Raw genomic sequence first — 16,100 nt, 5'->3', positions numbered from 1 at the left:
ATCATGACCTCAGCCGAAGGCAGCTGCTTAACCAACTGAGCCACCCAGGCGTCCCTGGTGCCAAATTTCTAACTGCAGTATCATAACTGAGTTCTACCAGCCAGCTTTGTATTTATCACCTAGAGGCTATAAATAAATGCATTTATTATAAGGTGATAATAAATTTAAGGATTAGTTAAGTTAGACTCAAGAAAGTGATATTTGCGCGCTGGAGGGAGAGGGGCAAAATGGGATGGATTGCCGTGGGGTCCTTTTATGAAGAAAACCCATGTCTGTCTATATACCGCAGCAGGTGACTGTGTGCACACTAACTTATTCATTCCGCACACACTTTCTGCTTTCTTTTCCATGTGTTAAGCCCAGGAGTGAAGCAGGCGTAGCCTTCAGTGGGTTCACAGTGAGTTTATTACAAGGGAGACCATCTAAAGTGATGAGTGCCGGTTGACTGAGCCAGAAATTGAACCCAGATCTGCCTTTCCACTCCTCCACATTACCTCCTGATGGGAGCTCACCAGCGTGTGAGTCTCTTTCTGTAAATGTATGTGTTTATGGGCACGTGTGATGTGCTCTGATATATTTTGTATCTTGGGGCATACGCATCCCTATTTATGGATAGTGTGTTCTCATCCTCATGTGTGTTCATGTATGTGCGTGCACACATATCTGCGTGTTTGATTTCATTTGTGCCTGCATGTGTTCTTCTATCTGTGCGAGGACTGCATGTTTACATATGTGTACGTTGTGTCTTTGTATTTATGAGAAAGCATTAATTATTGGGGGGCTCACTGTGTGGGCGTGTTAGGTCATGTACAAGTGCATGACTCATCACTGGGTTGTGTATGTGTCTGGGTTTTGTTTTTGGTGCCCAGGTGTCCCTGGTGGTGAATGTGGCTAGCGAGTGCGGCTTCACGGACCAGCACTACCGAGCCTTGCAGCAGCTGCAGCGGGACCTGGGGCCCCACCACTTCAATGTGCTTGCCTTCCCCTGCAACCAGTTCGGCCAGCAGGAGCCCGACAGCAACAAGGAGATCGAGAGCTTCGCCCGCCGCACCTACAGTGTTTCCTTCCCCATGTTTAGCAAGGTCGCAGTCACTGGCACCGGTGCCCACCCTGCCTTCAAGTACCTGATCCGTGAGTCCTGATCCTTTCCCTCATCTTCCTGTAGCTGGCTGAGGTCATGGCTCCCTGGGCAGCAGAAGCCACTGGAGGGCTGGGTGACCTGGGGTCCCTTCCAGACCCCTGCATGTAGGTTCGTGGTCTGTTCCAGCACTAATCTTTGAGGGTGGGCTGAGAGGTATTCCTACCTGAGAATATCTCTAACCCCACCTCACCCCGCTGCCTTGAGGTTCCCCCTTACTCTTGAAGACTTCTCTGGGATCCTGTTTTCATACGCAGGGGTTCTTAAAAGGAGACTGGGCCCTCAGATTTAGTCAACATGAATTAGTCGAGGTTATGGACTTAGGTTAGAGAAACCAAGGCACAGACAAGGGATGCCGCATGCCTGGAGAAGACTGACCAAGATGGCTGACAGGTATCTCCTTTCCTGAGTTAGGGGCAAAGTTTGTAGACCATGGGAGGGAAACCTTTGGAGCCAAAAATACCAGATCTTAATATTTCAGAAATAGATCCCTTCTGCATCCCCAGGAGCCTCAGAACCACAAGACGGGGTCATGGGCCAAGCTTGTCACTGTGGTCCTGTTTCCTCCCTTGGGCCTTCCTCTTCCTTTTGGGGGCTCCATTTTTGCCTTCTATTCCATGCTTCTGACTGCCTTCCTATCCCTCACCACCCCCCCACTTTTATTTGGAAGAGTAAATGAAAAACAACAGTGTAGCAAACAAAAGATCCCTTACTGAGGCAGATCTGAATTTTGCTCTATGGGTCAATCCTAATATTTGCTTTTTTCCCCCCTGTGTGTTTTTATTAGTTCCTTTCCAGTTCCCATAGATATAGATCAAACCCAACACTGCTTGAGAAGCAACTGGGGAGCTCTTAAAAGTGCTTTAGACTGACACCTACTGAATCAGGGCCCAAGAATCTGTTGCTTTTAGCTCCCCTCCCCCACCATACCACCACCACCACCATGATTCAGATGCAACCAGTCCACAGACTAACATCTGGAAACTATTAAGATTTCATTAGAGAATAGAGTGTAGACTATTCAGTAGTTTGAGATCATTACGAAAGGAGGATCTGATACTGCTTTATCAAGCACTTCACAATCCTAAAGCAATAGTTCTCAACCTTGGAGCCATACTGACATTTCCTGGAGAGCTTTTAAGTAATACTGATGGCTAAATCTTAACACCAGAGGTTCCGATTTAAGTAGTCTGGGGTGTGGACTGGGCATCAGGATTTGATTTGATTTGATTTTAAAAATTTTATTTACTTGAAAGAGAGAGAGTAAGAAAGTGAGAGAGAGAGAGCACATGCATGGGCAGGGAGGAGGGACAGAGAGAGAAGGAGGGGCAGACACCCCGCTGAGCAGGGAGCCCAATGCAGGGCTCGATTTCAGGACCCCAAGATCATGACTTGAGCTGAAGGCAGACACTTAACCAACTGAGCCACCCAGGTGCCCCATGGGCATCAGGATATTTAAAAGTTCTTTAGTTAATTCTAACTAATAGAACCACTGCTTCAAGGGAAGGATGGACACCGGTAATGGAATTCCAGGAGATGGGGCACAGGGAAGCACACTTTGCTCTCCTTCTTCCTTTTTCTCTAGAGACTTCTGGGAAGGAGCCCACCTGGAACTTCTGGAAGTACCTAGTGGCCCCAGATGGAAAGGTAGTCGGGGCTTGGGACCCAACTGTGTCGGTGGAGGAGATCAGGCCCCAGATCACAGCACTCGTGAGGAAGCTCATCCTGAAGAAGCGAGAAGAGTTATAACCACTTTCTCTCCTCTCCCCCGTCCTCCCACCCCTGCCATCTTCCACCTTGAATGGGTGACCAAAGCAAACTCAGTGGTGCTCAGTGGTGCTTAGAGGGAGGACTATGGACTCTCCTTCCTCCATTTTTAACCCACCTACCCTATCACATCTATGGGGGGGGATTTCTAGTATTTGGGTTATTTGAGTCTTAGAACAACCTATAGGAACTCTTGGGCAATAAGAGCTCTTGACCAATGAATCACCAGCGAATAAGAACCTCTAGCCCATGAAAACATGTGGCAAATAGAAGTATATCAAGAAATAATCTCCTGCCTATTAAGAACTCTGTAAAATGGGACCAATTCCTACCTCACAGGGCTGTTGTGAGGATGAGGATGAAAGATCTATGAAAGTGTCTAGGGCAGTGCCAGTTCACTAGGAGGCATTGAATAATTTTTTTTGCATATAAACCATAAAATAATTTGTAATCAATAAAAACTTTTGCCCAACAGGAATTTCCAGCCATTGAGAATCCAAGGCCAAAGATTTATTTGTTACTGTAATTGATTTCCTCTGTATTATTTTTTTTAAATCACAAAGTAATGCAAATACATTGTAAAATAATACAGGATGATATAAAATAAAAATGAAGATATCCCCCTTATTTTCTATATCTCACTCCCTGGAGGTAAATAAATACTGTCAGCAATTTGGTACAAAGACTTCCTAATTTTTTTTTATCAAGCCAATGATTATTGCCCAATAAGAATTCACAGACCAAAACTACACTAAAATAACAAATAGGCAAAGGATGTGAATAGATAATTCACGGAATAATGTAGATGGATAATAAGGATATGAGAAGATACTCAGCCTCATTAAAGTTGGAAAGATTATTTTAAATGATAATACCCATAGTTGGTAAAGATGTGGGGAAATGGCATTCATAGTAACTGTTGGTGGGACATAGTAACTGTTGGTGGAACAATACATAGTAACTGTTGGTAGCACAAGTTTTTAGATGGTGATTTGGCAGTATCTTACATCATTTTTCATCCTAGAAGTCTCCCAAAATGTGCAAATATATATGTACAATAATATGTATGTACATTGTTCATAATAGTGAAAACTGGAGGGACAACTTGGTGGCTCAGTAGGTTAAGCATCTGACTCTTGATCTCATGGTTGTGAGTTCAAGCCCTGTGCTGGGCTCTATACTAGGTATAGAGAGCCTCCTTATACAAAGAAATGAAAAACAAGACAAGTATCCAATAGTGAAAATTGGATGCAACCCTGTATCCATCAGTATGGCCTGATAATGAATTATGGTACAAATCCAAATGGCACACTAATACAGTTATTAAAATGAATGAATTCGGGGCACCTGACTGGCTCCGTCAGTAGACCATGCAACTCTTGGTCTCAGGGTTGTTTTGAGCCCCACATTGGGTGTAGAGATTACTTAAAAATAAAATATTTCTGGGGTTCCTGGGTAGCTCAGTGAGTTAAAGCCTCTGCTTTCAGCTCAGGTCATGATCCCAGGGTCCTGGGATCGAGCCCCACGTCGGGCTCTCTGCTCAGCGGGGAGCCTGCTTCCTCCTCTCTCTCTGTCTGCCTCTCTGTCTATTTGTGATCTCTGTCTGTCAAATAAATAAATAAAATCTTTGGAAAAAATAAAATATTTCAAAAAATATAATTCATTCTTCTTATTTTAATTTTTTAAAAAAAGATTTTATTTATTTATTTGACAGACAGGGATCACAAGTAGGCAGAGAGGCAGGCAGAGACAGAGAGAGGGGGAAGCAGGCTCCTTGCCGAGCAGAGAGCCCGACATGGGGCTGGACCCCAGGACCCTGGGATCATGATCTGAGCTGAAGGCAGAGGCTTTAACCCACTGAGCCACCCAGGCACCCCTTATTTTCAATTTTTTTTTTTTTAGTTTTTTTTAAAAATGTTATACCCAGTGTGGGGCTTGAACTCAACCCTGAGACCAAGAGTCACACACTCTACTGACTGAGCCAGCCAGGTGCCCCAAAATGAGTGAAGTAGATTTCTATATGCTACCATAGAAAAAGTTGTCCAGAAGTGATAAAAGGGCAACTTGTAAAACAGAATGAATACGTGCACACACACAAAACTCTAGTATGGGGTGCCTGACTGCTCAGTCTGTAGAGCATGTGACTCTTGATCTTGGGGTTGTAAGTTCGAACCCCATGTTAGGTATAGAGATTACTTAAAAATAAAATCTTTTTAAAAAAATCCAGTATAAAGAAGTATAATTTTTTAAAGATTTTATTTATTTATCTGAGAGAGAGAATGAGTGAAAGAGAGAGCATGGAGTGGGGGAGGTCAGAGAGAGAAGCAGACTCCGGCTGAGAAGGGAGCCCCATGTGGGATTTGATCCTGGGATTCTAGGATCATGACCCAAGCTGAAGGCAGCTGCTTAACCAACTGAGCCATCTAGGTACCCCAAGAAGTATAATATTTTTATCAAAATTTTTCTATATTAAGTGAGAGAGAGAGGAATATAGACCAAACTATTTCTTTTTTCTTTCTTTTTTTTTTTTTTTTTGAAGATTCTATTTATTTGAGAGAGGGAGCATACGGAGGAGGAGCAGAGGGGCAGGCAGACTCCCCAATCCCTGAGCATGGAGCCCAGCACTGAGGTGATACAGGCCTCAATCTCAGGACCCTGAGATTGGGATCTGAGCCAAAGTCAGATGCTTAACCAACTAGGTCCCCCTAGACCAAACTATTAATGGTGGGTGTCAATGGGGAAAGAGGGGATAACAGGAGACCTTCACAGTCTTTGTTAATTATTTCTATAATGGTTGAATTTTGAATGTAAAATATGTATTTCACTCTTTATAGAAATACAAAAGAGGCAGCTAAAAACTGAAGTAATGGGCAAAGTCACTGATTGATAATTCATTAACCATAAGAATTTCATGTCCACTTCTCCCAAGGTCACTTTTCTAGAAGGCAGACTCAGATGTAAGTCCTGGCTGTGCCCCTGACTCACAGACTGAGCAAATTGTTTCCTCTCTGCAGTCTTCCATTTTCCCACTGGACAATGAAAAGTTTGAACTGTGCTTATAGTTTTTGCAGTGTCCCTTAGTGGTCCCCCTCAAAAGCTACCCAGAGTAAATGAAGGCTCTCTGTGAGCCGACCACAGGCCCCACAATGGTAGTCTCCAGCCTGCCCTTACACAACCTGCTCCAAGTTCCAGCTCTGCATATGCTATGCGTATACACACACACACACACACACACACACACACACACACACACACTGAAATGCAGCTATCATAGAAATGTTCGTGATGGACACCTCAGAACCACATTCTCAGTGGACATCTCTGACCTGTCCTGCTGGACCTCTCAGCCACATCTGACATTGCTGACTGCACTCTTCTCCCTGACACATTCTCTTCCCTTTCGTGCCACTATCTTTCCTGGTTTTATGCTTTTCTCTTTGAGGGCTCCTTCCTTTTCAGATCTGTTGATGTCTCTTCCTCCTGCCCACTCCTTCCCGGTTGCTGTTCCTTGGAGTACCAGGCTGGTTCTTCTTCTCACTCCATGTACTCTTCTTCAGCCATCTCATTTTTCCTCATAGTTTGACCACCATCAATGCCCTATTTTTTTTTAAAGATTTTATTTATTTATTTGACAGACAAATCACAAGGAGGCAGAGAGGCAGGCAGAGAGAGAGAGAGGGGGAAGCAGACTCCCTGCTAAGCAGAGAGCCCCACACGGGGCTCGATCCCACGACCCCGAGATCATGACTTGAGCCAAAGGCAGAGGCATTAACCCACTGAGCCACTCAGGCGCCCCAATGCCCTATTTTTAAAAAAGATTTTATTAATGGGGCAGCCGGGTGGCTCAGTCGTTAAGCGTCTGCCTTTGGTTCAGGTCATGATCCCAGGGTCCTGGGATGGAGCACCTCATCAGGATCTCTGCTTCTCCCTCTCCCACTCCTTCTGCTATGTTCCCTCTCTCACTCCGTCTCTGTCAAATAAATAAATAAAATCTTAAAAAATTGAAATTAAAAAAATACATAAAATATTTTATTTATGTATTTAGAGCTAGTGCGGGGAGAGGCAGAGGGAAAGGGAGAGAGAATCTCTAACACGCTCCAAGCTGAGCACAGAGCCCATGATGGAACTGTGAGATCATGACTTGAGCCAAAATCAAGAGTCAGGCAATAAAGCAACTGAGCCACTGAGGCACCCCACCATGTATGCCCTACTGACACCCAAATCTCTACCTTGTATCTACACTGGACTCCTATTCACCTGCCTAGTGGGCATGTCTACAGAAATTGCAGTTCAACGCTTCTAAAACTTAACTCATCACCGCTCCCTGACACACCTCTCTCCCTTCCTCAGCCTTCACAAATCCCCAGAGCCTTTCCTTTCACATACCACTCACTTACTACACTATTATTATTATTTTTAAAGATTTTATTTATTTGACAGACAGAGATCACAAGTAGGCAGAGAGGCAGAGAGAGAGAGAGGAGGAAGCAGGCTCCCTGCTGAGCAGAGAGCCGATGCGGGACTTGATCCCCGGACCCCGAGATCATGACCTGAGCCGAAGGCAGCGGCTTAACCCACAGAGCCACCCAGGCGCCCCTACACTATTATTATTTAAGAGACTGGTTTCCCCTCTCTCCTTAGCCTAGCACCTGGCCTTCAGGATATATATAATTTAACTATAAAGTAAGCATTCTGAGCACCAACTCCCTGCTGTCCCTGACTAGGACCTATCTAGAAACCACAGATGAGCAGTTTCCCCCAGAGATTTAGAGTCTAGCTGAGGATTTCGCAGTCCCAAGTAGGCCTTCATTCCTGTGCTTTTTCAGCATTCTGTTGCTCCCACTGTCCCCTCTAATGTGCAAGAGTTCCCTAGGGGAAAAAATGTTCACTTTAAATCCTTATCAACTGTTACCTTAGTCATTGGCTAACCAGTATCTGCTAACAACTCAGTTGTTGTTTTTTTTAAGATTTTTATTTATTTATTTGATAGAGATCACAAGTAGGCAGAGAGGCAGGCAGAGAGAGAGAGGAGGAAGCAGGCTCCCCAATGAGCAGAGAGCCCGATGCGGGGCTCGATCCCAGGACCCTGGGATCATGACCTGAGCCGAAGGCAGAGGCTTTAACCCACTGAGCCACCCAGGCGCCCCTAACAACTCAGTTTTAAATTAATCCCTTGGTAATTAGCTAACACTTGAGTACTTAATATCTGGTTTTCTACTAGCACTTTAGTTATTTTCTAACACTTTATTTATAAGCAATATATTTTATTTATCAGGTTTTATCTTAGCACTTAGTAGTTTAGCTTTCTGCCAAGCCTTAATTATTAATCAATATTTTGGTTGTCTGTTTAAATCCTATGCTGATCCCTTAGCTATCTGCTATTAGTTTAGAGTAAATTAGCAATCCAGAGACCACCACGTAGGAGTTTGGAGGAGGATCACTTCTGGCTGTGGATATGACAAAGACCTTTGTGTTTGGCTGACCTCTCCTTCATCAACTGGTCCCGGGTCCTCTAAGAAAGGGAGGTCCCTCCTAATTGCTTATTTACCTCTCTGAGCTGAGCTAGAATGTGGTGAGAGGAGAGTATGACTATGAGATGCTTCCTGGAAAGTAGTGGTTGAAAGGGACATTCATTCATCAACAAATATTTCTTAAGCCCCGTTTATGTGTCAAGTTCTGCACTAGGGTCTAGGGATATATCAGTGAACAAAACAGGCCTGTTCTCAGCTGCCACGTTACTTAGAGAATAGTGGGAAAGACAAACATTAGTGGGAAAGATAAGCATTAAACAAATAATTACACCAATTATTACATAATTATGACAAGCACAAGGAGGAAGTACAGGGAGGCTGGCCCTGGAGCTATTCTGGAGTTCAGAGGCCTCCCTAAGGAATGACATTTAAGCCAAGAGCGGAAATTTTATTTATTTATTTATTTATTTAGAAGATTTAGTTTATTTATTTGAGAGAGAGAGTGCACAAGGTGGGGAGGGGCTGAGAGAGAGGGAGAAGCAGACTCCCTGCTGAGCCAAAGGCAGATGCCTAACTGACTGAGCCACCCAGGGGCCCAAGAGGTGAAATTTTAATAAGAGTTAGAGGAAAGAGGGTTGCTTGGGTGGCTCAATGAGTTAAGCATCTGCCTTCGCTCAGGTCATGATCCCAGGGTCCTGGGATGGAGACCAACATTGACATCAGGCATTCTGTTCAGCAGGGAATCTGCTTTTCTCTCTGCTTGTATGCTCTCTCTCTCTCTCTCAGATAAATAAAGAAAATCTTCACAAAAAAATTTAAAAAGAGTTAGGGGAAAGAAGTGGGAAGTTCTTAAGTAGATGGAGACCCTAAGGAAGGAAGATGCTCAATAGGATGGAGCCAGTACTATCTGGAGCCATGTGATAAGGTGAAGGGCAAGAGAGGTAGTCAGGGGCCAGACCGTGCAGGCCTTGTGGAATCCAGGTAAGAAATGAAGGTGACCTGACTTAGCATGACAGAGCCTGTCTTCAGTTCCAAGTCTGAAGGCCAGAAATAAACTCCAGGGCAGAAACAGACACTGAACTACAGATAGCCAGATTGCTCTGGCTTCCCGGAGGAGGGATCACCATGGAGACTCCTGTGGAAAGCAGGCGGACCTGGCAGATCCCAGTTCCAGCAAGGCCAGCCTGGAAGCTGAGGGAGGGGATTGCCAAGGCCTGGGTCCCTACGAATCACCAAGTGGACTCCACCCTGACAGATGACACAGCAGGTGGTCAAAAGGGTACATTTCAGGGGCGCCTGGGTGGCTCAGTTGGTTAAGTGACTACCTTCAGCTTAGGTCATGATTCTGGAGTTCCGGGGATCGAGTCCCACATTGGGCTCCCTGCTCAGCAGGGAGTCTGCTTCTCCTGTTGACCTCTCTCCTCTCATGCTCTCTCTCTCTCATTCTCTCTCTCTCTCTCTCTCTCAAATAAATAAATAAAATCTTAAAAAAAAAAAAAGGTACATTTCAAAAATGAAACACTGCCTTAGGTCTCACAAAAACCTCTGCAGCTTCCTCTCTTCCCCACATTTCCTTTAGTCCCTACATCTTAGCTCTCACCTGTGGCTTTTACCACTTTGTGTTAGGATGGAGATTTGTGAGCTATAACAGGAACCCAAAGTAAACACATCCTCAAATAAAGTTAAAGTTTATTTCTAGCCTATGTAAAGGACCTTTAGCCAGGTTAATGGCTCTTCCATCCTCAGGATATTGCCATCACCTGCATAACCCAAGACAGCTGGCCACCTCAACCCTAGTCCTTTTTTTTATAAAAAAAGATTTTATGTATTTGTGTTATGTTGTGTTATGTTATGTTATGTTATTTATTGAGGACGTGTGAGCAGGGATGGGGTAGAGAGAGAGGGAGAGAGAGAATCTCAAGCAGACTCTGTGCTGAGCACAGAACCTGATATGGGTTCCTCAATCCCAACATCTTGAGATGATGACCTGAACTGACACCAGAGTTGGAGCTCACCACCAGGCACCCTCAACCCTATACTTTTAAGTGAGGGCACTATAGCACATCCTACAGGTCAGACGAACTTGACCAAATAGCCACTCAGACAAGGATGACTGAGAAATAAAGTTTTTATTTGTATGGTAACATGCCCAGATGAAAATTGGGAGTTTCATTAACATAGAAGAAGGGGAGAACAAATAGCCCCAATAGTTGGGTTCTGGAACAAAACCCCCCACATCTTAACATCTTTCAAATCTCTCCCTGTTCTTTCCTGCTACCATTATCCTAACTCAAGACTTATCATCCTTCTTGCTCATCAGCTTGGTTCCAGCTCCCTTCTCCAATCCATCCTTCATGTCACAAGCTAAATGATGTTCCAGAAGCAAATCTGAGCATATCATCTCTCTGCTTCAGTGTGTCCTCCATTCCTATTCTTGGAGTAAAGGCTTAATTCCTTAATCTGTCATTCCAAGTCCTTGTGCCTCATTTTCCTCCATTTCTTGCCATATTCTCTTTACCCATTGCACAGGTAAAAAATATTCTCACTTTCCTTGATATTGATATTGCCTTATCCCTCTTTGAATATAGGAAATGCTTGGTTCAGAGTGGGTGTTCAACTGACCTCGTTGTTGTCAAGTGTATTTCTGAATGTCCCAAGGGCTGTCTGAGCCCCTGCATCTGGTAGGCTTTTCCCACAGAAGGGGTGACCCATTTCAGTGAGATGGGAAAGTCCAGTTAGAAGACCCCTTCCTCTAATCCCTTAGAATATAAGTGCTCTACTCCAATCGTATGGCCAACTGAGCCCTGCTCATCATTCTCCAGTGGGAGTGCCAGCGCCATGGCTGTCTTTGGTACTAGTGAAGATTACACGGGGCATATGTCTATTAAAAAATTATTTGTTATTGGGGCACCTAGGTGGCTCAGTCGGTTAAGGATCTATCTGCCTTTGGCTCAGGTCAAGATCTCAGGGCCCTGCAATCGAGCCCCAAGTCAGACTCCCTATTCAGCGGGGAGCCTGCTTCTCCCTCTCCCTCTGCCACTCCCTCTCCTTTTGTATTCTCTCTCTCAAATAAATAAATAAAATCTTTTTTAAGAAATTATTTGCTGTTTTCCCAAAATTCAATTTTAACTTGCCACCCATATTTTATCTGGCAGCCTTTCCCTGGATTGAACACCATGCAGTAAGCTGTTGAGCTAATGTATCTAAGATCCTTTCAACTCCAAGAAACAAAGATTCTAACTTCTGGTTTGCCTTGTTCCTCCCAATGAAAGCAGAAACTCTTCTCAGGATTTAAGTAGAAAAGCTGGGGAAAATAGTTAACAGGTTAATAAATATGATAAATGACAATACCCACTTACTAGCTGTGTAACCCTGGAACTACCCCTTAACCTCACGAAACCACCATCACTTCATCTAGCCAATAAAAGGAAATCAAGATGTTACCTAAAATCACTGGGCACTGTGCTAGATAACTTCTATGTGTTCTCTCACCTGGAATATTCAGACAAACTAATGTTTAAGAAGGCACTCTGCAAGTGGAAATGGGCTGTAACAAAAATGAAACAGTATTATCATCAGAGCAGTACTTGTCTGCACTTGATTTCCTTTACTGACTCTTGTCAGTAAAGGATTGGAAAGAAGCTTCCCAAGGATGGTCACACTGCAGAGGAAAGACATTGTCTAGAACTCTAGAGTATAGACAGGTGGTTTTTAATTATGGGTGATTTTGCTTACCAGGAAATATTTGGCAATACCTGGGGACATTCTTTGTTGTCACAACTGGGGGATGGGCACTACTGGCATCTAGTGCGTAGAGGCCACAGAAGCTTCTATAATGCACAGGACTGTCCACCACAACAAAGAATTATCTCAAAACGTCAATAGGCTGAGAAATCCTAGTCTAGAGTATTGCAAAGCAGGATTCACATCCCAGCTCTGCTACTTAGCAGCTGGGTGACTCATAAAGTACTTTACCTCTCTGGGCCTCAGTGTCTTCCTCTGGGACGTGGGGATATTAATGGCACTTATCATAAGCCTATTGAGATGATTAAATGCTAATACACCCACAAACCACTGCAGTGTCTGACACATAGTAAATATCCAGTAAATGATAGTTCTTCCTGTGGTTATTTAGGAATTACTGTCTCCATTTAAAAGACAGGAAATAAAAGCTCAGAGAGGGGAACATACTTGCCCAAGATCAAGAGAAAAGGCAGTTCCAGTCCTAGGGTTGGGAAACATCACTAAGAATCTTCTGTAAACAAATGCTGTGGTTTTCATATTACATTATAATAACAATATCTTGAAAATACTGTTTACACTAACTCACCACCTTGAAATTATAATAGCTAATAGACCAATCTCTAGATCTTGTTATTTAATGTTTAAGAAAGACATTAATGGGGTGCCTGGTTGGCTCAGTGGATTAAAGCCTCTGCCTCGGGCTCAGGCCATGACCTCGAGGTCCTTGAGCAGAGAGCCTGCTTCCCCCTCTCTTTCTGCCTGCCTCTCTGCCTACTTGTGATCTCTGTCAAATAAATAAAATCTTTTTTAAAATTTTTAAAAATTAAAAAAGAAAGACATCCATAAAATAAATATATTTTTAAAAGATTTTATTTATTTATTTGACAGACTGAGAGGGAAAGATAGAGCACAGCAGGGGGAGCAGCAGAGGGAGAGGGATGATGTGGGGCTTGATCCCAGGACTCTGGGATCATGATCTGAGCTGAAAGCAGACACTTAACCGACTGAGCCACCCAGGCGCCCCATAAAGTAAACATTTTTTTAAAAATATTTTGAAGGGCACCTGGACAGCTCAGTTGGTTAAATATCTGACCTCAGCTCAGGTCATGACCTTAGGGTCCTGGGATCAAGCCTCACATACGGCTCCCTGCTAAGCAGGGAGCCTGCTTCTCTCTTTCCCTCTCCCTCTGCCCCTCCCCCTGCTTGTGCTCTCTCTCCCTGTCTCTCTCTCTCTTAAATAAATAAAACCTTTAAAATATATATTTTGATAATAATTCTATATAACTGATATTCTTGTTATCCTAAGTAATTTACTTTTTGCCGTTAAAAGTACTCTTCTGAATAGGGGTCCATAAGTCTTCATCAGACTGCCAAAGGAACCCTTGGTTAAGCAGACCTGAGTGCCAGTCCTGCCTGGACTGCTGTGTGACATTGGGTTTGTTATTTCTCAGGGGCACAATCACCCCTGCTTGGCTTACTCCAGGAACAAGTTAATTCTTGGCTGGGAAAGGGCTCTGGAAACTGTTGGCAGCTTCACAATTTTCCCAAAAGTCAGAGCAGAGTGCTTTCTACCTCCCAGCTAAACCCTGTCTCTAGGAGACCTCTCTCCTTTCCACAGGATTTCCACTCCACCCCCTTTACTTTCCATCTGATAAATAAAGAGGCCAAAGTGCACCTTCATTAGTGTATGAGATCTAGCCTCCAGTTTGCTGAGATGCATAGCTCAATAGAAAGGTTTTCTGGGGCACAATAACAATTCCCTCCAATTTTCATATCTGACCTTATAGTGACCCAGAGGACACTACCCCCTTGAAATTCTTCCTCTCTCCTTCAGACAGTAATCACTCTGCAGCCATGGTCCCTACCTTTCCCCTTTCACTGCCCTGTTCTATGATCATCTGTGTGACTCCCCCACCACCGGCGTGTTTCTCACGGGCAGACCCAGATCTGATCCCTCTCAGGGACTCCAGGGCTGAACTCAAAAGCATGGCACACATTAGCATTAGAAGCTGGCCTAGATGAAGAAAGGTAACCTGAAGCACAGAGAAGTATCAGGGAACGGGGAGAGCTAAGCTTTGAGTGCAGAGTGCCTGATGCCCGTGTTTACCCCACACACCCAAAGCAAAGGATGGAGAAATGGGGGTGTCCCAGGCATCACAGTAACTATTTCCTACTCTACCCATTCCTGTAAACAATTAGAAGAGCTAAAGATCTTCTCATCTTGAGCTAGCCCCTGCCCATCTGTCCAATGAGAGACTCAGTGGCTTTCAAACCTTTTTGACATGACTCAAATTAAGAAATGCATTTTACATTGTGCTCTGGTCCATAATACATATGTACATACATATGTAACTGAAATAAGCATTTTATGAAAGAATACTTTGCTTTACTATCCCACAGTGCACTTTTTCTTTTTCTTTTTTTTTTTTTTTTTAAAGATTTTATTTATTTATTTGACAGAGATCACAAGTAGGCAGAGAGGCAGGCAGAGACAGAGAGGAGGAAGCAGGCTCCCCACTGAGCAGAGAGCCCGATGCGGGGCTCCACCCCAGGACCCTGGGATCATGACCTGAGCCAAAGGCAGAGGCTTTAACCCACTGAGCCACCCAGGTGCCCCAGTGCACTTTTTCTATTCCATTTAATTATTGTTTTTTATTTTTATTTTATTTATTTTTTTAAGTAGGCACCACGCCCATTATGGAGCCCAGCCTGGGGCTTGAACTCACAACCTTGAGATCAATACCTGAGTTGAGCTCAAAATTCTGACACTTAACGGACTAAGCCACCCCGGTGTTACTAATGATTATTTTTTTAAAACTAGCTGTGACTCATTAACTGGTTACATGTCCCACAGGTCTTTTTCAGCCCAATATCCTGTGACTAGCTGAATGGAATAACCAAAGCTCATATAAAATGGGACAACTAGGGGCACCCGAGTAGCTCAGATGGTTAAGCATTTGCCTTCAGCTCAGGTCATGATCTCTGACTCCTGAGACAGAGCCCCACCTTGGGCTCCTGGATTAGCGGGGAGTCTGCTTCTCCCTTTGCCTCTCCCTCCTGCTCGCACTCTCTCTCAAATGAATAAATAAAATCTTTTCAAAAAACTTTTTAAAAATGTGATAACTAAAGTTTAGGAGTCTCTAGTCTTGAATCAGGGTGACTGGGCCAAGCTGTGTACCTCTCAAAGCCTCAGTTTGTCTAGTTTACCCTGAGAGAACAGATAGGAAATTTCTAAGGGCCATATATGGCCCTTCCAGACTGTTATCCCCCGATCCTAGTGAGAACACTGTTCTTGTCACCTGGAAGTAATTTCTGAGAGTGGAGAGGTGTGTCCGCTTTGCTTCCTGGGGAGTGGGGTTCCATTTGGGACATTATGTAGCCCTCTTGTTACATGAGTTAATGCTCAGGGAAGGAATAGACAGGCAAGGAAGCCAGAGGCTGAAGACATTTAGAACTCTACTGGAGGGAGGCCTGACCGGATCAGTTGGTGGACGGACTCTTGATCCAAGGTTGTGGGACTTCTGGGTGTCTCAATCGGTTAAGTGTCTCCCTTCCTCTCAGGTCATGATCCCAGTGTGCTGGGGTCCAGCGCCGTCCCCCCTACCCTGCCGGGAGTCCCCTGCTCTCCCCCCACCCCCCAGACTGTGTGCCTGCTGCTCTCTTTCTTAAATAAACAAAATCTTAAAAAAATAATAATAATAAATTCTTGGGGCGCCGGGGTGGCTCAGTTGTTAAGCACCTGCCTTTGGCTCAGGTCATGATCCCAGGATTGAACCCCGCATCAGGCTTCCTGCTCAGTGGGGAGTCTGCATCTCCCTCTCCCACTCCCCCTGCTTCTGTTCCCTCTCTCACTATCTCTCTGTCAAATAAATAAATAAAATCTTTTTAAAATAATAATAAAGTCTTTTTTAAAAAGTCCACTGGAAAAAGAGGCACAGTGAGAACCCCGGAAAGAACAAGGGCTTAGGTACTACACAGAC

The 16,100-nt window shown here is 44.2% G+C and overlaps 1 protein-coding gene across 2 annotated transcripts in view; it reads left to right on the top strand.

The window, feature by feature from the left end:
• GPX7 (glutathione peroxidase 7) overlaps positions 1 to 16,100 on the top strand; it is a 28,412-nt gene that overhangs the window by 4,799 nt on the left and 7,513 nt on the right. The window contains exons 2-3 of one of the 2 annotated variants that reach the window (XM_032302433.1): positions 870 to 1,131; positions 2,724 to 3,588. In XM_032302433.1, coding sequence (XP_032158324.1) covers positions 870 to 1,131; positions 2,724 to 2,887 — 426 coding nt within the window. In that variant the 3' untranslated portion in view covers positions 2,888 to 3,588. Of the gene's footprint in view, positions 1 to 869; positions 1,132 to 2,723; positions 3,589 to 16,100 lie in introns of those variants that run through there. The other variant, XM_032302434.1, reaches the window with a different exon arrangement.

The sequence above is a fragment of the Mustela erminea genome, chromosome 10 (genome assembly GCF_009829155.1).
Source record: "Mustela erminea isolate mMusErm1 chromosome 10, mMusErm1.Pri, whole genome shotgun sequence".
Taxonomy (NCBI): domain Eukaryota; kingdom Metazoa; phylum Chordata; class Mammalia; order Carnivora; family Mustelidae; genus Mustela; species Mustela erminea.
This window is presented reverse-complemented; position numbering and strand designations above follow the sequence as displayed.